At 44.4% G+C, this 23,913-nt stretch overlaps 1 protein-coding gene across 1 annotated transcript in view; it reads right to left on the bottom strand.

Moving 5' to 3' along the window:
- The window catches only part of fhod3b (formin homology 2 domain containing 3b), a 139,789-nt gene that overhangs the window by 41,907 nt on the left and 73,969 nt on the right, over window positions 1-23,913 (bottom strand). Inside the window, exons 4-5 of the mRNA XM_010884632.4 lie at window positions 12,717-12,784; window positions 9,552-9,657 (exon numbers count right to left, since the gene is read on the bottom strand). Coding sequence (XP_010882934.2) covers window positions 9,552-9,657; window positions 12,717-12,784 — 174 coding nt within the window. The remainder of the gene's footprint in view (window positions 1-9,551; window positions 9,658-12,716; window positions 12,785-23,913) is intronic.

A 23,913-nucleotide genomic window follows, 5' to 3' on the forward strand; every position in this document is an offset into this window, starting at 1 on the left:
CTACATTTTAGCTACAAGGGTTGAACCTGTTGTACACAGAACTTTGCCAAATGGAGAACTCATTGTAGAATAGCAACAGAATGACACGCAGTGTCCCTGTAAGATGAACTGAAAGATGAGCTGTTTTAAATTCTTACAGCTCTTCTGAGAATTGCGGTGTGATTTGCACTGGCTGAACGCCCGTACGCTGAAATCATACCCAATAAAAAGACAACTGCTAGGCAGCGGTAGCAGCACACCAGCCGATGGACGTGCAATGGCCACATGCCTGTTTTACTCCTTTGGTTGATTTCCTCTCCTGTAGACCACATGAAACTCAAAAACACACAAAAGGGAGGGACTCAAGGGGCGAGGAAATCAGCATGATAAACTGTTAAACATCCTTCGTCAAGCATGTTTAGCTCAGATAATGTGCTATTCATGGTGTAGTAGCTGCCATATCATGTCTAGAGTGGCTCATTGGTTTACAGGAATCAGAAATCATACAAGTAGTGGAACATGTTGTCATGGCCTTTATTGTGCTTGTGAGCAAAAGCAGTCAGGATAAAAAGGTCATCAAGCTGAAGGTGTTGTGGGGAAGACTATTCAAGTCCCTTGAAATGTCAGAGCCAAACAAACCCAGGGAACACGGGCAGAACCTAGTCAATGCAATGCATGCCCTTTGGATGACGTATTCTTGTTATAATTTCTAGATAAAGTTCAATAAATTCAGTTTAGTGTCTGTACATTTTCCAGCAGGTAACATATTTTGGGGCAGCAGTTAGGTCAGCATCTGAGCCAAATCTTTTCTGCAGCAGTGGGTTGAACTAAAGCCTAGTGATTTGAATTCAAACGGATGTCGTGGTGGATCTCATGCCCAAACCTGACCAGAGGAGCACAGGGGAGAGATGTGCAGTAAGACTGCGGTGGGAAGTATTGATTTTCTATATTTTCAGTGACTTCAAGAGGTTTTCCCAGGAGAAGAAACAGTTGAATCATTTGTGAAAATACCACCTTCAAATCAATAATTCAAATGGAGTAGTAAGGTTAGCACATTTCTGGTAACTTTCCCAAAATTCCCATGTTTTCCTAGTTGAAAGAATTCCAGAGTCAAGACAGAAAAAGCAGGAAATCTGAGAATCCGCCGACCAGAAGTTCTGGAAAACCAGGGAACCCCCTTTTTGTACCCCTGTCCACATTCAGGAAAACCTAAGTGAGTTAGAGTGAAAACAAGATGAAGTTACCACAGCATGCCTTTCAAGAGCTACCTGGGTGGGCGAGCAGCGCGCAATGTCTGTCTGAATAACAACTGGACTGAGCTGTCACTGGATAAGGCGGTGCCTCAAATGGCACGCTACTCGTTATACGTTCCCTATGGGTTCTGATCAAAAGTAGTGCACCGAAAGGGAAATAGGGTGCCATTTGGGAATGCACACAAAATATTCTGCTGTACTAGACCAAGCACTCAATCCACCAGGTGAGGCAATGGAGAGCCAGAGAAAGGGCTTTGAAAGCACATACATATTGTGTGTGTTAGGGGGTTGACACAAGCCCTGTGGTAACCGGAGTCTGCAGGGGTAGTGTGCTGTACAGGCTGGCCGGGAGAGCTGCATAAGACAGGTAGGAAACTATGCCGCATGCACGCAGCCGGGCCGCCAGGCCGTTCCCATGGGAGCTCATTATAAAACAGGATTCAACATGGAGTTTTGGGCTGTACAGCAAATGGCACCCTTTTCCCTACGCAGAGCATTCCTACCGCCCGCCGGCCGTGGTCAAATGTAGTGCCCTGTAAAGGGAGTAGGATCTCAATGTGGATGTGGACTTGGAGTTTAAGATTGAGTTGGTGCTCCAGTGGCATTCCTGGTGATACCCTCGCGGCTCAGAACGCAGGACGGAATCTGGGATCTGGGCCGCAGAACCATAATAGCCCAGTAGCTCTCTTCCACCCACCCTTTCAGGGAAACCATATGGTATATATGAGTGTCAATGTGCAATCGTTGCTACATTATTGTGTACTAGTGGGGACTACATGGTACCACAAAGAAAGAAGAAAGAAAGAAACTTGAAAAATCTGTCACCACCAGGGAAAATGGAATTTCCGGATGAGGGGTTTGGTTTAGGGAAAAACATATATTTGGGCAATGTGTCATTAGTGTAAGAAATGGGGTTACTTGAATGTTAGGTATTACCAGTTTATGGTTTACGGTATGTCATTATGTGATGGTTTGGTTTGGTATGACATTATGTGATGGTTTGGTATGACATTATGTGATGGTTTGGTTTGGTATGACATTATGTGATGGTTTGGTATGACATTATGTGATGGTTTGGTGTAATATGACATTGTGTGATGGTTTGGAATGGTATGACATTATGTGATGGTTTGGTGAAATATGACATTGTGTGATGGTTTGGTGTGGTATGACGTGATGGTTTGGCATGGCATGACATTATGTAATGATTTGCTATGACATAATGTGATGTTAGGTGTAATATGACATTATATGATGGTTTGGTGTAATATGGCATTACTGTATGTGAGGATTTAAACACAACAATTAGCTATAACAGCAGTTTCTTGCAGGGCGGAATATTTTGGTCCCCTTTGTTTCTTCTTCGTTGCCACTGAATAACAAAAAGATTGTGATCATTGCAGCCCTACAAGCTCTGCCAAACGGTACCTGTTTTTAAGGCTGGTGTGAGTAGGTCCATGGTATTACTGTATAACACTCCAAACGGCATTCTGCTGTCCACTCTCAACGTTTTTCTCACATCCCACTGTGTGAGGAACAGGGGATGCTGTCCTGTGACGAGTAAAGACAAGATGGAGGGCCGTATTGGGAGCAGTGTTCCGAGTCTCAGGCAATTTAGGAGGCAATGAAACACTGGACTAAATCCCATCTTCCTGTGTGCTTCCCAAATTACACCCTAAATGTATTCCCTATGTGGTCCACTACATTTGACCAGGGCAGTTGGGTAAAAGGGTGCTATTTAGGAAGCGGGATCTCTGCTAAGGAAGTCAGGGTGCTTTAAGTTACGACCAGACTGTAACAGGCGTGACATTAGAAGCATCTCACAATGGTAGCAGCGTTGTCCTTGAGCCTCTTTACAGCCAACTGACATGCAAAGAGCAGAATGTCAGAGAGAAAAACAGTGCTCATAATGAATTTTAGGGCTTAACTTGTTCGATACGGTAATACTTTTGGACAGAGCACAAGATAACTCCCCCTCGTCTGTGTAAGCAATAGATATACACCTGTCATAGACTGAGAGTATGCGCTGTAATCTGCATGATGTAGCAGGGTTCAAATGGTATTTGTTTTCTTTAAAATACTTTGAACGTTTTTATTTTGCCTGCCTGGAGTTCCAGATTGCTTGGTTTTGGCCTATTCAACTGGTTTCATTGCAGCCTAACTCAGGTATTTGAAATAAATCAGATACTGCATGAACTCAGGTCCTGTATGAGGCTTACCTCATAGGGTTTAAAAATGAGAGAAGGTGTTTAAATTCTTCCTACATACTGTAGCCAGGACTGCAGCTGCTATGATAGGTGTGTGAGGAATGTTCCTATATGTTGAGAAGTTCAACAAAAGTCCTGTCCAAGAAAAGCAACTCACATTTATTTGGCTTCATTTGACTAACATTTTGTCCAACTAGTCTGTAACTGTACTCAAAGTTCTCAAATGTACAATTAGTATTGGTGAAATGTATTGGTAACATGAAGTGTATTTATTAGACTAACTCTGCTAGTTTGTAACATTAAAGAACAATTTCACTTTTTTACAACTTCAGTTTTCTTTAAACAGCCTTTGTAAACATCAGCAAATTCTACCCACTGTAAGCTCAATAAACTAAACCATGGATTACTGATTCTCTTGGCCCTTAAACTACTTTGTGTGAGAAGCCATCAAGTTGCAAAAAAGTTACATTGTACTTTAACTTTGCTTCAGTAATGCCTTAAATATGAACAGAGTTGATTGCTCTGACCTTTTCCACCTCTCACACACATGGGGCCACAGGGCACCTCCCTCTAGGTACTCCACAAAAATGTCAAGGCAAAGGTCATAGCAGAGTTGGGGTTAGCTTATGGGTGTGTGTGTGTGTGTGTGCGTGTGCAAAAACTGAGTTAGTTGCGTAGAGAGTGAAAGATAGGTCAGGGTAAAGTCTGCGTGTGTGTGTGTGTTGGTGTGTGTATATACAGACAGAGGAACATTAAAAGGGCATGTGTCAGCAGAATGTGTATGCAGCATGATTACAAACACAAATGACCAGAAGAAATGTTTAAACTTAACGTTTTAAATCTTTTTCTACAGAATTGTAACCAGTGTGCGCGATATTTGCCTCATATTCGCTTTAGACACTCATAGTGCAATCTCCCCCACCCCTGCACTAGCTAATAATATTCTGGTCTTGTTTGGAAAGGGAAAAGGAGACAAGTCATGTTTTTGTTTAAATTCCAACTTGTAAACATACAGTAACGGATTCTACGAGGATTCTGTCCCTTTAAGGTTAGGTTGAGTGTGTGTGTGTGTGTGTCTGTGTGTGCGTGTGCAGAGAAAGAGACATTAAGGTTAGTGTGTGTGTATATGTAGAAAGATAATCTAAGGTTAGCGTGCATGTGTATATGTGTCTGTGTAGAGAAAGACAGAAAAATAAGGGTTAGCGCTTGTGTATTTGTAGAGAGACGGAAAGAAAGACAATTTGGGTTAGCATGTGTGTAGAGAAAACTGTTAAGGTTAGGGTGTGTGTAAATATATATAGAGGGAGAGTTTGGGTTAAGATGTGCATCTGTGTAGTGCGAGAGAGAAGAGAGGTTTACCACATGTGTTTGTGGAGAGAGAGCAAAGTGAGTGCATGTGTGTGTGTGTGTGCGTGTGGAGGGAGAGAGAAGTGAGTGAGAGTGCGTGTGTGTGTGTGTGTGTGCATGGAGGGAGAGAGAAGTGAGTGAGAGTGCGTGTGTGTGTGTGTGTGTGTGTGCGTGGAGGGAGAGAGAAGTGAGGGAGAGTGCGTGTGTGCGTGCAGAGAGAGATTAGGATGTGTGCTGGGGACCAGATGACCCAGTAACCTCCGTAACAGTGACCTCAGTCCCGTCCACGGTTCCCACTGAAGGCTAGCCAGCACTCCTCTGTCCCCCGGGTTTACAACAAGCAGGGCCGCCCAAGAGTCAGTCCACCTCAGCACTGCATGGGAGCCAGGTGTCAGGGGCCAACTACACAGTAAAACCAAGTGTTTAGGCTCCAAACACATAACTAAACACTTTTCTGTAACCCTCGTTAAACGTCTTAAACGCATTTGTAATTTCATTGGGTGTGGCTTTAACTTGGCGTGAAGACGCGTTTGCATATTTCTCTGTATGAAAAGGCACCCACCCGTTATTAGGGACAAACATGGTTGTTGCATTCTGAAACGCATATTCCCAGAGGCCTCACCAAGAGACGGCCTAAGCGGACATTTCAAATCAATGTAATCTCAATGACCACATTCTGTATCTTTTCTAAGGAAATCTAAATCTAGGCACATCTGACCTGTAAGCCCCAACACGCTGGTCTGTGAAGTGACCAGTCATTCCTATTGGAATCTAGACAGAGGGAGGATCTCAAAACGTTGGAATTTTTTCATCACCCACGACCTTCCCACTATGGAAGACTTAATAAACATTTACATTTTAGTCATTTATCAAAACAAAGCAGAAGTGGAAGAACCATCTCAGTAACTGGTGAAATCACTGACCCCCTACTGATTTTATGAGTGTAGAATAGTTTTTGTCATTCAGTTACAGTTTTAGATAAGAATGCAATGCCAGAGTTATGGGTAAGAGGGTCTGGTAGATTTAAACAGGAGGATAGAAAAGAGGGTCTCTCTAAACAGGATGATAGAAAAGTAAACACTGGTGTTTAAAATCTGACCTCTGAAGATACAGGTGTCCTCCCGTTTCCAAACCACAGCATTAAAAGTCACTGTCATGTTCTGTCTTACATCCTAACTGCCTGCGCTGACATTCAAAACCATATCCACAGACGCAACGTTTGAATTTCAACATGCAGGTAATAAACATGTCACACGTGAAAAAGGCCCGGCCACGGTGAAAAGGCCCGGCCTGGTGCTGGACTGATTATCACCCTCCCCACACGGACTGTTGAACTGGCCTGGTGGAGATAATGGGTGGTGGGCTTGTAGAGAACCTTCCGGTTCCTGTGGTCATGCCACTGCCACTGCCCGCAGCAGTGGAGGGGTTGTATGGACAAAGGGCTGTGCCTGTCTTCTTCATCTACCACACTGGCACTCTGCTCCCAATTCTCCCAGGGTTCTGAGTGTTTTGGCCAGGAGGTTTAAACACACTCCAGAGGGCTGGGGTAAAAGAAGCTCCATTCCAGGATTTTGGTGCTCTGGCCTTGAGCTGAAGCACAGAGAAACTCGAAACGTGAACAGTGTTTACAGCCTAAGCGTATCGGGTAAGTATAAGCAACGCTTTATACAAAAATAATGATTTATATTTGGCCCGGACGCCTGTTGTACTTGGCTGTTAGTATTGCTTGGTCATGTGTGTGTGTGTGTGTGTGTGTGTGTGTCGGTGTGTGCATGTTTGTATCTCTGGGTGCTATACGTGCGTTTGTGTGTGTTTGTGTGTGTGTGTGTGTGTGTGTGAGAGAGACAGAGAGATCTCAGGGATCTTATTTACTCCTCACAAGGGAATCTCCTGGACAGAAGTATTCTCAGAGATGATCAGTGTTAAAGCAGGCATATCCAAACACCATGTCTGACCCACAAACTCAAACTATTGAGAGAGAGAGAGAGAGAGAGAGAGGGAGTGTTTGGGTGTGTTTGTGTCGTCCAACATGTGTGCTGGTGTTTGGAGAGGGGAAATGATGTACACCCTAGATTTCCTCAGCTGGTCATGAGAAAACAGGTCAGGAGTTGAAGCAGGTTAAACGGGCTTTTGGGATTGGGAGAGCAAGAGTATGGTGTTTTCGTGGCCATGGTAACAATGGCAGACATATGGGAAGAGAAGGAACTGGGGTGGGGGGTGGTTGTAGATGAAGAAATTGAATGCAAGAGCAACAGCCTCCTCAATGCAAACTCAAGTACTCAACAAAGTGGTGAATAAATGAGAATTAAACAGAGCAAATGCAAGATGGACAGCATTTTGTTGTAGCAAACACCGTTATGATTCAGAGGAGCCTGTCTCGCTCTTTTACCACGTTTTGCATCTCCCAGGCTCTGTACACTGACAAGGAACCCGTGGGATTTATCTGTCTGACTGCTTCAGAGACCAGAGACCAAAAACCCACTGTGATTAAACACAACATAATTAGGTCCCATTTGTAACGGGTTTAAATGATTCATCCTTACTTTATATAGGATTATTAAATAAATGATGAATACATTATTAACCATTAACAAATTAAAATTCAATAACCGGTCAAATAGTGAGCAAATACTGAGTTACACTACAGATGCCTGGAAATGTGAAGACATTGCTGAAACCGGTAAATATTCAGTAGGAAATAACTCTGCAACCATCATCAAGCAGACACATTAACTTGATGGCAATTTTCATTTGCAAACGTTAATAAAATGTGTATAAAAATTGCTAGCTGTATTACTGTATATACTGTATATTATTATACTATATATATTATATTATTAATATATTTATATATACAGAAATAACATGAGAGGAAGAGTCAGCGAGGTTCCTTGTACATTATCCCAGTAAAATATATTTGGTAACACCACACTATAGGGCCGAGGCTGAGGAAGAGTAGGCCGCCACGAGGCAGCAGGAGGAAGGGGGCCTCACCTAACCCACAGCCCTAGATGTTGCACTGCCTGGGTCACGACCTCTTGCGCCCATTCCTCCCAAACCACCACCCTGAGGCCGCCACAGAGAAGACAGGGCCCTTGGAGAGGGGTTGGCATTGAGGTTTTTTCCCTTACCTTGCAAATGTGAAATGCTAGGTAATATGGAACACTTTACAGATCCGTTATAATTGTTAACTAATTATTAAGTGTTAACAAAATCCCAAACCTTGCACTTAACTCCAGTCATATAAATCTGACTAATAAGTACAATTCTAGTCAATGGATGAATACGTTTTTTAAAGTTAGAACTGCCTAAACATCTTAAACAAAGATGGTTTCCTCTCTCTAGCTTTAAAGTTTTTTTTTTTTAGGGTTATTTAAGCACAAATTAAGCAAATAAGGCTTATTTATACATATAACCAATAAACCCTAAAGCATTTGTTTTGGGATATGTGAAACAAAGTTGGTTTGGTCTCTACACCTCAAACAGTTCAAGAGATACAGTATAAGGGTTAATGAACTCTATGCAATTTAAACCAATTAAAATAGTCAATGGTTAACAGACATTCACTGGAGTTTTAAGTCAGTATAGCCATAAAGCTTTTAACTTGATATCGCTGCTTGATTAGCCAAGAAAATGTGTTCATTTTGAATGGAAACATCTGTAGCCATATTCAATTATGCATATTGGAAACACTTATAATTATAAAAATAAATACAGTATAATTTTTTTTATGTAAGTACTTTAAGTTGGACCAGCTGAATATTTGAACGCAGGTTCGAAGTTGATTGCTTGCACAGTGTAGGAGGAGATACATCAGGAATGGTTGGTTTTGTCTTTTGGTACATTGAACAAATGCACTGGGAGCACATTCAAATATTGTAACAGTTAAGATACTATAAATTATATCAAAACTACCTTCTTAAGCAACTTTTGAATGTCTGGCAGTCAGACATTCAAAAGTTGTTTTTGTGTTGCTTTTATTGTTTAGGCTCTAGTCCGGGCTAAATGAATTGGAATAATAATAAAAAGACTGTGAGAGAATAGAAAGAATATGTAGATTTGTGCTTTGCCATAGAGGGATGGAGTAAGAGGAGGAACATGTATTTTACGGTCTGTAACATCCTGCCAGGACTTTTCTTGGGCTCCTAACCACGCGTGACCTGGTCCGTTGCCGTGGAATCTCTTCAAGACTGGCGTCTGTTAAAGGCTGGCTGACCTTGTAGTCAGAGGTGTTCACCTCTCCAAAATCCCAGACCATCACATTCATAACCCAGCCAGGTCTCAGCCTGGACGAGTAACACACACACGCAGACACACACACATGCACTTCAACACGCACGCACACAGACTGTTGTCACATGTTCACAGTCCCCCGACGAGGGACAGATATATAAACAACGAGCTGCCTGCCTGGTTGGCCAAATCTGCACAGTGGCGTAGGACACATCGTTAGCATATGTGCTAGTAACTTTGAATGTGTGTGCGTGTGCGTGCGTGCGCGTGAGCCCGTGTGTGTGAGCCCGTGTGTGCTTGAGTCAACACCAAGCTGAACCATTTATTTGAACTAGACATGTAAACATATGTGGTGGTCCTGGGTAGGTTCACGGAGACTGGCATAACCCAACATGTCACCACGGTGATTGATACCATCCATGACTGCCATGCAGGCAAGGTTATACATAGGGAGTGGGGAGTACAGGGGGTTAGAGGGAGAGAGACAGAGCTGTGTGTGTGTGTGTGTGTGGTACTGCTGGTCTGTACGTACCCCTGAGGATGTAGTTCTGGTAGTTCTGGTCTGCCTCAGCTCCGACCTTGATTAGACACGTGAGTCCTTCAGCCACCACAAACTCATGGACCAGATCCTTGTCATCCTGGGGAGGAGAGAGAAGCACTTTCAGCCTGACTCACTGATGCTTCGACTGGGTCTCAAATGGTACCTCAGGTTGGACCCACTGAACATGCTGACGCAGGTTCGGAGTTGACCGACCGAACCGTGTAGGTGGACTTACATCTAGGATTCTTGGTTTTGTCTACGATACTTTTCGTCCAATTGAAATACACTGCGAGTCCATTTACATATTGTTAACAGTCAACTAAATTATATCGAAAAACAAGCAAATAAATTCCAGCAGTCTGGACATTTTGGTTTGATAGCTTTTATTGTTTAATGTGTCCCAAATGGCACGCCCTAGGCCTGGCACTAAGTAGCGCACTATAAAGGAATAGGGCACTATGCGGGTCAGGCTCAGTCCATCTCCGTCACCACACACAGCCAACACATGGACCACAGGTTGTTGCTGTGCTTCAGTGAATGAGTTATTTCCTAATCACTGCCCTAGTGGCGTACCATGTAAGGAATATAGTCATGCTGTGTATGCGTTTGCATGACTGGGCTTGGCATTAGGAAGTTATATGAGTGTGGTTTATTTACACTGCAAATCTATAAAGACGGTGGGCCTTTAAGAGCCCTTGTAGGTCTCTTGTGTTTTCATCCACAGGGTTATTATTTTTTTCCAGTAAGAATCAGTGCAGGTACTGCCCTGTATGCACTAGATTTCATTACAGAGATTTATGCTATCCTTGACCACACATATTTCCCTGACAGCAAGTTAGTCTATGTTGTGCGTTACTTTCACAAGGGACAAATTACCCAGCATGCTCCAAGCACCTAATTTCCTGTTCTCATGGCAACCCGGTGTTTTGTAGCTACCTTAAACATCGGTTGCTAAGTGCCTGTTGTGGGCTAACATTAAGAGCTCATCCAATTAGTGACAGAGAGGCGCTAAGAGTCCCTGCTGTCCCCGTTTAATGAATGGGTTGACACGGACCAACTTGAAGCATGAGCGAGCGGTGACCACACATTGCAGATCTGGTGGTAACCCCACACACATCCAGACCATAAAACCCATCCGCTTTAAGACGATCCTGGTTTATGGGATGTGGAATCATTGGGTTCAGACACTTACCGACGTCTTTGCGTCAAGGTTGTCCAGTCTTATAGGTGAAATAGTAGCTGAGTCTAGGCCATCTATGATATAGCCCACATACGGACTTGGACCAGGCTATTCCCATACCTCACTTCACCTTATATCAACATACATTTTACATATATATATATATATTACTAAGTCGAACAAAATATAAATTAAAAATGTATTTATTTAAGTTTTAATGTTGTGTATATGACGTAATTAATGCTGGCAAGGAAAATGCTCCCCCGGATTGAAATTTAATGTAAAAAATGTGTCTGCTGAACTTGGATGGAGAACCCTCCCACAAAGCTGTGATTATTACCTTACAATAACATCATTACCTCTAATCTAATTGGTTGAATTGGATAAACATATTTTTGAACAGCGGGCTCCTGTCTGAGTCCGTGTCCCAAACGGAAACCCTATTCCCTAGTTCACTTATAATAAACAGAGCCCTATAAGGCCTATGTCAAACGTAGCACCCTATATAGAAAAAGGAGTGGCATTTGAGAAGTTGTTTGGAAAGTTAGCATTTTGCCTTAGAAGCCATGGGGAGACCAACGCTATTCATTTTCACTTTGATGTAACCACACAAAGTTTCACTGGAAGCCTGTCCAATTTTCTAATATCGTAAGGCCTTGGGGTAGCTAAATGAAAAGGGACATTTTTGTGGACTGTTTATCCAAGCCTTTGTAAATACATGTGAAATTCAAGGAATTAATACAATAAAAATTTGGTACAATATTGAATTGGACAACTAAGACCACCGATGCAGTGCTTTGATACTTGGACAAGGAATGCAATGAAGAACACATGTCACAATCCTGAAATACTGTGTGAATGGTACTGTGACGTTCACATGGTTCTGCTGGGTTCATATCCTATTTCGACGCGTTACAGCACAGTTCTTCTTGCGGGGCCTCTTGTCTGCTTGTCCGCTTGCCTTCCACGTACTTTATGTTCTTCCCCCAAGATGAAGAAAACACCTGTGTCTCTCACACCTGTCGACGGCTTCGTAATTTAAGTGCGCGCGGGGCGTGGGGGGGTCAGCGGGCTTTGGAGTGTTTAAGGTTGCGCTCAGGTGGGGATAGAGGCATGCGCTCTGTATGGGGATCAGACATGCTGCCCCCGTCGGGACACACACTGGAGTTCTCAGCACAGCTTCTACATGAATCAATGATGGAGTCTCCAGTCATTTGGCAGAGCCACTGTGTTTGCAAGTGTGTACTCACAACCAGACACAACCAGGCTGGAATGGAAACACTGCGATAAGGTTTGGGTATGGACCTGCGTCGGCCGACAGATACGCGCCCCATTCGGATCCATTTCGGGGAGAGGTAACTCTGGTGCGTTGGACTCGTGCGACTGCGGCGTCCCTGCGGCGTCCCTGCGGCCTCCCTGCTTCCACCCAACCCAGTCGTTGCAGTCCACCATGACACCCGGCATCACTCTGGTTTCCTTCCGACTGTCTTCTGAGGTGATGGTTGACACCCTCTCCAGCCTCGGCTGTGGCTGATGAGTCCTTGCCAGGCCCAGTGTGTGAAGCCACTGGCCAAGGACAGACCCGGACAGCCAAGTCAACTGTGACTGCCACGGAGACAGTCCGCTGTCAGTGGACACCTCTGTGGTGTTGTGTTTGTATGATGATTTACTATGACCTGCGTGGGTGTGTGTGTGTGTGTTTGTGGGTCTGTGTGTGCGTGTGTGAGAGTCTATGCATATTTGTTGGTGCATATTGTGTGCGGGTGTGTTACTGTGTGTGTGTGTAAAAAAGAGCTCTTTACTGTGAAGCTGATGTGTGTATAATATGTGTGCGTGTGTGTGTGTGAGCGTGAGTTGGGTCATATGGGACAATGTGTAATAGCCAGTGATAAACAAGAGCCTTTGGTACACAAAAGGTGCTGTATTTATCCAACATTCTTAGGCTGCTGCTCAGAAGTGCAGAAGGGAAAAATTACCTGAAAAATCTGCTTGAGGGAAAACAGGGCTCTCCTTAGCTCTCGTCCACTTGAGTTGTAGAGTTTCTCTGAAGGGATAGGGAAAAAGACAGAAAGAAAAGAAAGATCAGTTTACAGTCACACACAGCTGTGGTACTTTTCCACATCAATGACTCAAGGGAAAATGGATAACCAAGCAAAGACTTTAATTCAGGCCAAAAGATTGTGAAGGACTCTTAGCTATCGTCACGGTCTATTGTTTCCAATGGTTCCAGTTTCTTCTTTGAACTTTGCAGTTTTACTCATAACATCATCTCATCATCACAAGCCTGTGAACTGCATCCTTTCAGTAGCATATTCGGTCACATTTCATTAATGTCGAACCAGTAATAGCTTAACTAGTTGCTGTGGGCCAGTTGGGGGGAAGTAAGGCTGAAGGAAAGGAGGCCGAGGTTCAGAGCAGCACATCTGTGAGGAGTTAAAGAACACTGGAGTTTTCCTGCTGATACAGCAGACTCCATCTGCCTCCTTTTGCCACCATCGTGCGAAGCCACTACTACCATAGAGATCCTATCCTTCTGTTACTCCTATACTGACTAGCTTGTGCTCTAAAGCCAGACAAAACAGGGTAGCTTGCCAAAAAGTAGCCACACCGAGTCAATTTGCAATGTTGCAGTGAAAAGGCAATAGGGTTTCCAAAAGAACAGGAATCGTTGCGGCGGGGTACTGTTGTGAGGCCTCTCGGGCAGATTTAATTACTTCCCTCCTAGGCTTTCTCATCAGGAACTGTTGCGACTTTCTCATCCCGGCACTGAATCTCGTCTGCTGTTCCCTGTCTCACCAACGTGTGGCAGCGTTGAGCAGTGCAGTGACTCCAGTCTAGCAGACACAAGCCGGCGGTGGAGGTATTATGTACCACTGGGTACATGCTGCAGACTTACACTGTATCCACCCTGACTCAGCAAAAGCTGCATCACTGATACAGACAGACAAACATACGAATAGGGCTTACCCCCCCTCCCTTCCTGTCTCTCAAAACCATTCCCTCTCTCTCATAGCCCCAAACTCTTAATCAATTTTTTGACATGCGTCCTCTCACTTTCTTGCCCTATTTTTCTCTCTCTACATTTTCAGTTTTCTCTTTCTGTCACAGACTTCACCTCTAGCAGTCCCTCTCCCAAACTTACCTCACTCAACTGACTCTCGGAGGGTTTCGCCAGGTCTTTCCCTCCCGCTCTACCTCACGCTCACTGACTCACTCTCCTACACTCTCCAATCCTCTCTCACTCTCCAATCCTCTCTCACTCTCCAATCCTCTCTCACTCTCCTGCACTCTCCGATCCTCTCTCACTCTCCTGCACCCTCCAATCCTCTCTCACTCTCCTGCACTCTCCAATCCTCTCTCACTCTCCTGCACCCTCCAATCCTCTCTCACTCTCCTGCACTCTCCAATCCTCTCTCACTATCCTGCACTCTCCAATCCTCTCTCACTCTCCTGCACTCTCCAATTCTCTCTCACTCTCCTACACTCTCCAATCCTCTCTCACTCTCCTGCACTTTCCAATCCACTCTAACTCTCCTGCACTCTCCAATCCTCTCTGACTATCCTGCACTCTCCAATCCTCCCTCACTCTCCTGCACTCTCCAATCCTCTCTCACTCTCCTACACTCTCCAATCCTCTCTCACTCTCCTGCACCCTCCAATCCTCTCTCACTCTCCTGCACTTTCCAATCCACTCTAACTCTCCTGCACTTTCCAATCCTCTCTCACTCTCCTGCACTCTCCAATTCTCCCTCACTCTCCTACACTCTCCAATCCTCTCTCACTCTCCTGCACTCTCCAATCCTCTCTCACTCTCCTGCACTCTCCAATCCTCCCTCACTCTCCTACACTCTCTAATCCTCTCTCACTCTCCTGCACTCTCTCACTCGCTCTGCACTTGCCATTTCTCTCTCCCACTGATGACTTCTACGATGGTATTCAGTGAAACATCACCAATGACCTCTCTGCTTCCTGTGTTCCGATCGTATGTCCCTGGACCACAATATTTATGTTTCCCTCCTTCATCAAGCCAAAGTGACCTCAGATGACCCCTGTCCTCTCACTCTCTGTCTCTGTCTGTCACACACACCGGATTCCCACACACCGCACCGCCGCGGCAGAGGCCCTGCGAATAAGTCTTTGCCTTGTGGTAAAACAACATTGTGACACGCTGCTCAAAAGCCACACAAGACACCTGAGACGACATTAAACTTCCATAGCCGTTCCCATCATTGTGGTGCTGGAGAGACTGATTTATCCGTGAATGTTACTGCTTAGTGTGACTGTGTGTCTGTGTGTGTGTGTGTGTGGGTGTGTGTGTGTGCATGTGTATGTGAGATTATGAATTGGAAACACAGACCATGGAACAGTCCAATGTTGTTCCTTAAAACCTCTCACGTCTCAGGGCTCTGTCTATACAAACAGCTGCCTCTAATTTCATTCAGAACGGTGAGAAACACACAAGCTGAAAGCTACATGCTGGACGGGGCATATGCTTGGGATTCTCAGCACAGCAACAGACATCCATTGATCACTGTCTTCAGCCACAGGCTAAATCCCTTCTCAGCCGAAAAGGTCTGCAAAGGATTGTGTCTCGGTGTGTTTGTGCGTGTATGTGTGTGTGTGTGTGTATGTGTGTGTGCTGTCTGCTAGTTCTGTGGGCACACAGATACACAGATTCTTCCTGACACATGCCAGCCACCGCTCTTAAGGTCTAACAGAACCCCTCAACCTCTTCCTCACTCACACACACACACACACACGACCGCATATCAAACACACATGCCACACATTGCTATTCAATCAGCAGATAGTCAGACAATCCCTTACCCCCTTACAGAAACGCAATCCCACACAGACACACGTATACGTATACACGTTTTACTGTCCTTGTAGGGACCAAAACAAGATTGCCTAACCATTCCACGGAGGGCCATGTGTCTGCTGGTTTTTGGTTTTTCCTATAAATTGGTTCCCAGTTCACACCTAAGAAACCAGGTGAGGGTAGAAACGAACCAATTAGTAACCTAATTAGTCAATCAAATACAAGGAGAGAGCGAAAACCTGCAGACACTCAGCCCTCCGTGGAATAGTTTGGAGACCCCTGGCCTAACCCTTAACCTCACCTTAACGCTAATTACAAATGTAATGTTTTGTCTAAACTTAACACTTAAGAAGTGGACTGGTGACATTTAAAGTCCATGTGAACTTGCACTACTGTCCTCACAGGGATCAGTGTTAATAATAATAAACACACACAAATACAGGGTTAAGGGCCGATGTCTCTCACATAATGTCTATAATGTTACTTAATACTGCCCAGCCCAGCCTGGTCTAGTCCAGCTCAGGCAAGCCCAGTATAGCATTATAGTCCAGTCCAGCCCTGTCCAGCCCAGTTTAGTCCAGTCCAGTTCAGCCCGGTGCAGTCCAGTCCAGGCCAGGCCAGTCTAGTCCAGCCTATTCTAGACCAGTACAGCGAGGTCAAGTCCAGAACAGTCCAGCCCAGTACAGCGCAGTCCATTCCAACCCAGTGTACTCCAGTACAGTCTAGTCCAGCCTAGTACAGTCCAGTCCAGTACAGTCTAGTCCAGCCCAGTCTAGTCCAGTACAGTCCAGTCCAGCCAAGTGTAGTCCAGTACAGTCCAGAACAGTCTAGTCCAGCCCAGCCCAGTCTTGTCCAGTACAGTCCAGCCCAGTCTAGTACAGTCCAGAACAGTCTAGTCCAGTACAGTCCAGCCCAGACTAGTCCAGTACAGTTCAGAACAGTCTAGCCCAGCCCAGTCTTGTCCAGTACAGTCCAGCTCAGTCTAGTCCAGTACAGTCCAAAACAGTCTAGTCCAGCCCAGTCTAGTCCAGTACAGTCCATCTCAGTCTAGTCCAGTACAGTCCAGAACAGTCTAGTCCAGTCCAGTCTAGTCCAGTACAGTCCAGAACAGTCTAGTCCAGCCCAGTCTAGCCCTTTTTCTGCTATAATAATAATAAGAAGAATCAGTAATAATCAGTGATAAAGGCCTTTCCCTCAACAGTGTATGTATGTGTGTGTGCGCCTGGGGCCAGTCAGTAAATATGACCTACATCTGCAGAAGAGGATGATGTGTCACCCCGAGAAGACAAAGTCAACCATCACTACAATCCAGGGCAGTAGAACTCCCTTTGTTCTCCACACATCTCCATTATAATGGAACACATGGACGCTATTCCGTCATTCCATGAGGATATGAGTGTTCCGCGCCGGAGGGGAGGAAACAGATCCGGACACATTCTATCCTATAGCGGAGATCAGAACACAGATTCCTTCGGCTGGTTCCTGTGTGTTCCAGTTAGCCGACTGGCATCAATCAACATCCACAGGGTAGATGCACAGGGCAGGCAGTGAAGTGAGGACAACACACACAGACACAATGACACACGGCTCTGCGATACATGGGCCAGAAATGTAGCGCACTGTGTTTAGCGTGCACGATTACTCAGCACACCATGCCTTTCCCTTGTAGCGCGAACGGGAAGACGCGACAAAGGGAATAAAACGGTTGTCGAAACCACGAGCAACCCCTGGGTTTGGAGAAACGGCTGGAGAATAAGATCCAGCGGGCAGAGTCGATCCGGGATCAGACGTGGTCCAGATTCAGTGTCTGGCTGTCAGCACCAAGCTCCCGCCATCACTGTGATGTCATGCGGTTAAAGGGATGGCCAGATCGCTACTCCGCACGTGGGTCGACAACACGCATGGGTGAAATCAAAGGATGAGTCAGAGGTTAGAAGTGGGATCTTGAAACAGCTGACTTCCTGTAATCCCCGGGTGCTAGACATGAAGGACAGTGATGTGAGGTCCCTCTTCACAGGCTCCCCACTGCAGCTTTCAAGTCCCGTGGTCAACTGCACATCGTCAGTGTGTGTTTCCCGGTCAGACATTTACTGTGTTTTAAATCTCGACAGTACGACACCAATCCGCTTGTGTTGTGTTGGTTAATTACTGCGTTTCTACAGAAAATAATGAAACCACAAAGTCAAATGTTCATCACTCCGGGCCAGTCTCTATCACTGGCGAGAAAGCCCCTGTTATCGGCCCACTGAATGTACATCACGCTACAACCACAGTGATTCTCCTTATCAAAGTCCTAGCTTGGAACCAACTGGGGCGTGTTTCTAGGAGCGGATGAGACATCAAGCCAATCAGAGGAGCCTGGTGAAACATTCCTCCACAGTATATCAGTGGCGTTTGCACAAAGGCTCTGTGCTCTTCAACTCAGGCCTGAAGTCCAGGACTGCAATAAAACTGTCAGGGAGTTATTTCTGCCCACCACAAAATGCAGCCCATCTGTAGAAAGAGACAGCTCTTTCCCCTGTCCCTGTCCACACACCGGCACGCCTCCCAAAGAGGCCCTCCTTTAATGAGAAATAGCTCCGCTCAGATTAGTTCCATACCAGCTGGCACGCATAAGTGCCCACAAAGTATGGGCCTTTAAAAAAAAAACAAAAAAAAAAACACCAGTGTATTTCAGAGGACGGAGGGAGAAGAAGTAAAAACCCTAAGTGAAAAAGGAGAGGGAACTAACTAGGTATTCTGTTGGAAGGAAAGGAAGTGGACCCTGACGCTGGAATCCTGTTAGTCCGAAAACCTCCTTCTCTCTCCTACAGACAAGACATCACAACCCTCAGAACCGATGATCCGATGCATTTGTCATTCACTGATCGTTTGGCCGAATCTATAACTGTCAGAAGGGAAGGCGATTGGAAACAGTGAAAAGAGAGGTTTTGTATTATTTTACAGCCGGGTGCTGTGCTGATCAAACATGAGTTCAGATGAAATAAGAGATGAAATACCAATGGGAGACCAATAAGAGCAGGCAAAAACAGGTCTACAGCCAGGCATTGTTAATATATTAGGTCATATACTGTCAACATCTGATGAATGACAAAAACCTAAAAATACACAGTACCTTCTTAATCCCCATCCCCAGACTACTGATTCTGACGTGACGACCAAGGTTTGAACACCGATTTCCTCTGCATCACAATACTGATGCAATACATGGTTACTAGTCACTTGAGCATAACTCACTGATCCATTTCTGTTACCTTGGCAACATGAGACAAACTGACCAACTGACCAACTGAAAGAGAAAGCAGAGACAGACAGAGAGAGAGAGAGAGAGCAAGAGAGAGAGAGAGAGAGAGAGACTCACTTTTAAATTGCTCTGTGTCCTGCAGCTACATTGCTGTATCCAACTTCACCTCTGTTGGTGCCCAGGGATGTTACAAACTCAAAATGACAATAATTACTCATTTTCTTTCACAAGCTCTACATTTCTGTAGGACATTTCCTGTTATCAATGTCCAAATTATAATGGATGTACAGAGTCAGGGGAGCCATGTTTATGTGTACAGCTCTGGAAAGAATGAAGAAACCACTGCACCTTTTTCTTTCCTTTCCAAAAAATTGGAAAAGGAAGGTTATATGTAAGGAACAGAAGGGTTAAAATTAAGAGACCACTGCAAATTGAACGCATCTGTTCCTCACTCAAAACCTTCCTTTTCAACTTTTTTGGAAAGGAAAGTAAATGGGCCAGTGGTCTCTTAATTTTTTCCAGAGCTGTATTTATTATGTGGTGTAAACCTAATGTCCTGAAGTTTGTTTACATGGTTTTAATATGTGGTGTAAACCTAATGTCCTGAAGTTTGTTTACATGGTTTTAATATGTGGTGTAAACCTAATGTCCTGAAGTTTGTTTACATGGTTTTAATATGTGGTGTAAACCTAATGTCCTGAAGTTTGTTTACATGGTTTTATAATGTGGTATAAAACTAATGTCCTGAAGTTTGTTTACATGGTTTTATTATGTGGTGTAAACTTAATGTCCTGAAGTTTGTTTACATGGTTTTAATATGTGGTGTAAACTTAATGTCCTGAAGTGTGTTTACATGGTTTTAATATGTGGTGTTAACTTAATGTCCTGAAGTTTGTTTACATGGTGTTAATATGTGGTGTAAACCTAATGTCCTGAAGTTTGTTTACATGGTTTTATTATGTGGTGTAAACCTAATGTCCTGAAGTTTGTTTACATGGTTTTATTATGTGGTGTAAACTTAATGTCCTGAAGTTTGTTTACATGGTTTTAATATGTGGTGTAAACTTAATGTCCTGAAGTGTGTTTACATGGTTTAAATATGTGGTGTAAACTTAATGTCCTGAAGTTTGTTTACATGGTTTTAATATGTGGTGTAAACTTAATGTCCTGAAGTATGTTTACATGGTTTTAATATGTGGTGTAAAGCTAAAGTCCTGAAGTTTGTTTACATGGTTTTATTAGCCTATGTGGTGTAAACCTAATTCACCCATTCACTACACAATAAACAGAAAAACAACACACTCAACTTCACTCACTCTTTCACTTGCCTTTAATTCCAAGAATGCCATCAAAGTCTTGTTGTGGTTGTTTTAAAGGAGAGTGGACAGTCACTCTTTTTACTTTCACTATTTTGATGTTTTTTTGCAAGGCTTTTATTGACAGCGGTGTCCCGTTCACACGCAGGAAGCAGAGGGAATCAGGCGAACTGACGTGACGTGAAGAGTGAAGGTGGATACTGAACTCTGGTGTAGGCCAGTAAATGTTACCACTGTACCGTGACATGGCACAGTTCGAGAGAGGCCTAGAGAATCTACGCAACCCGCCATAGTTTCGCTGAGAGATGTGTGGCTACCAACGTCACTCAGACAGACGTCCGGTCAACAGGACACCAGGTCAACACGCTTGTGACGAGCAACATTATTACATATATTTCTGTGCAGCGTTATAAACTATTTAACCATTTAGCTGACAATCTTATCCAGAGCAACCGGCATACATTTAGTACCTATAGGAATTTGTTTTGGTTACAGGGTGAGAAGGGGGGATATATTTGAAAATTGGAGCCTGTGGAAGATTAGGTGGCCATGATATATGTGGACCAGATTGAAGAATTGAGAGCAAAGTGATCTTTAGTGACCACAGACAGTTAGGAGACCCGTTAAACATCCAAGCAACTTAAACAGTGCAATGTCCCCTTCACTGCCACGGTCGTTCTGAGGTAAAAGTGTCCCTGGCCCTCCAACACCACTTCCTGTGGTCTCCAAGGACTGACCAGGACCATGCTTAGCTACAGGGAGGACTGACCAGGACCACGCTTAGCTTCAGAAGGACTGACCAGGACCACGCTTAGCTTCAGAAGGACAGACCAGGACCACGCTTAGCTTCAGAAGGACTGACCAGGACCACGCTTAGCTTCAGAAGGACTGACCAGGACCATGCTTAGCTTCAGAAGCCAGGCAGCAGTGGGATTCTGAGCACGATGCTGCTGTCTCAACTAGAGCAACTGAGGTTATTGTTATAGTAAAGTCACTGTAGCCTGTAAAGTCCATTTTGTTTGGAAGAAAAAAGACAAGCTGTTAACCTAGTTTCAAGGGTTTACAGGGTGGCGTGGATGTCAGAGTTTTTAAAGACTGTTCCTATTGTTTCTATTGTAGGGGAACTTACTAGTGAAAGCATACAGGGGAATCTTTTGAGCTTTATATCCTCTTGAACACTACCACAGAACTGAATGTTTACTACATCACGTCTACCTCGGGAACCTTGTTGCTGCTGTCCCTGCTTCCCTACTCCTTCAATTGGCCGCGATTGTAAATTCAGAATGCCCTTGAGAACTGCCACAACTATTTATCTTACTTCTACGGACATTATACTTAATACTTGTACATTCTCTGTAAATTTGTGACTTTTCCACTGCACATTCAGCATTGCCATATGTAATGCATTGGCATTAATTGCATAACTATACATTCCACTTGTATACACATATACTTGTACTTGTGTTTTTCTGCACTCCTCTATTCGAACTTCTGGTTAGACGCACATTGCATTTCGTTGTTCTGTACTTGCACTGTTCAATGACAATAAAGCTGAATCTAATCTAATCATGTATAGCAGTTACCATATTCATCATGCACAGCCTCAACCCTAATGTCAGCTCACTTTGAATGACAAAACCGGATCTGAATATTTCTCTCCACTAACCAGACCCATTCTACTAATTGAACTGCATACTGCCTACTCTTTCTCTATAAACATTCCTCACTTTATTACAGTTGTTTAATGTTTTACCCTTTTTAACAAAAATATAATCAGAGTTACTGTCCTGCCCACTCACGACCTTCAAGACACCGGTCAGCGATGGTCAGTCCAGGTCTCCGCCTCAAGCCTGTATTTAGCCCTGCAGTGGAGCCTTTCTTTCTTGCAGCGTGGGCCACAAAGTCTGTGAAAGAGCGTGGTCAGCCACTAAGCCTGAGGTCAGCCAGAACCCTCTGGGAGAGAGAGGGAGGTGGAGCAGGAGAAGGAGCTATCATACGTGTACTCCATGATTCCCTGCCATCACAAGACAAACCCACCCACAGACCCACCTTTCATTTGTTCTCCTGGTATTTTTATCACTGGTTTTATGTGGAACTATCCATCTCTATAAAGACAGTTGCAGCAACAATAATCTGTGTTGCTTCTCCACACACACACACACACACACACACTCTCTCTCTCTCTCTCTCGCTCTCTCTCTCGCTCTCAATATCTTGTTGCTCTCTCCCTCCTTCTCCCCTCTCTCACAAGGCAAATCCTGTTCCCAATTTATATGGAGAAAACAGGAGTAATTAGTCCGGGGACCTCCCAACATGAGTATGCTCTTGTGACGCGCTGCTTTCATCTTTCTCATGTTGTACCAAACATGGGGTGAATGATGGGTCAATAAAATGAAATTAATGCAGAAGGGTGGAAATCATTAGGAAATACTGCAGGTAGGAAGGGATGAGGTCATTAGGAAATACTGCAGGTAGGGAGGGATGAGGTCATTAGGAAATACTGCAGGGAGGGAGAGATGAGGTCATTAGGATACTGCAGGTAGGGATGGATGAGGTCATTAAGAAATACTGCAGTTAGGGAGGGATGAGGTCATTAGGAAATACTGGAGGTAGGGAGGGATGAGGTCTATAGGAAATATTGAGGGTAAGAAGGGATGAGGTCTTAAGGAAATACTGCAGTTAAGGAGGGATGAGGTCATTAGGAAATTCTCCAGGTAAGGATGGATGAGGTTATTAGGAACACACCAGGTAAGGAGGGATGAGGTCATTAGGAAATACTCCAGTTAAGGAGGGATGAGGTCATTAGGAAATGCTCCAGGTAAGGAGGGATGAGGTCATTAGGACATTCTCTAGGTAAGGAGGGATGATGTCATTAGGAAATTCTCCAGGTAAGGAGGGATGAGGTCAATAGGAAATACTCCAGGTAAGGAGGGATGAGGTCATTAGGAAATTCTCCAGGTAAGGAGGGATGAGGTCAATGGGAAATACTCCAGGTAAGGAGGGATGAGGTCATTAGGAAATTTCCAGGTAAGGAGGGATGAGGTTATTAGGAAACACACCAGGTAAGGAGGGATGAGGCCATTAGGAAATTCTCCAGGTAAGGAGGGATGAGGTCATTAGGAAATTCTCCAGGTAAGGAGGGATGAGGTCAATAGGAAATACTCCAGGTAAGGAGGGATGAGGTCATTAGGAAATTCTCCAGGTAAGGAGGGATGAGGTCAATAGGAAATACTCCAGGTAAGGAGGGATGAGGTCATTAGGAAATTTCCAGGTAAGGAGGGATGAGGTTATTAGGAAACACACAGGTAAGGAGGGATGAGGCCATTAGGAAATTCTCCAGGTAAGGAGGGATGAGGTCATTAGGAAACACACCAGGTAAGGAAGGATGAGGTCATAAGGAAATACAGCAGGTAAGGAGGCATGAGGTCACTTCAAATGAATCTGCCCTTTGAGTACAAGCAGAGAGGAAACAATTAGCGGCATGAATGTTAAAGTTTACTGGGTCAGCTTTCTCAGGATGTGAGTGTGTGTTTGTGCGTGTGCACGTGTGCATTCGTGAATGTGCATGAACATTTCTGCTCACATGCAAAGGTGCACACACATACAGGAAAACACACTTTCGTTTACAGTCTGCACAGAAGAATAATACATTAATTAATTTGTTCCTGCCACTTGGAGTTTATTCAAATAGCTGGGGAGAATTGATGGAAGACAGATGTGAAGAGTGGTTTTGATTAGAGGAAGCTGAGCACGGCCACACAGTCAGACACACAGACAGACTGAGGGGCTCT

Source organism: Esox lucius, chromosome 20, assembly GCF_011004845.1.
Source record: "Esox lucius isolate fEsoLuc1 chromosome 20, fEsoLuc1.pri, whole genome shotgun sequence".
NCBI lineage: Eukaryota > Metazoa > Chordata > Actinopteri > Esociformes > Esocidae > Esox > Esox lucius.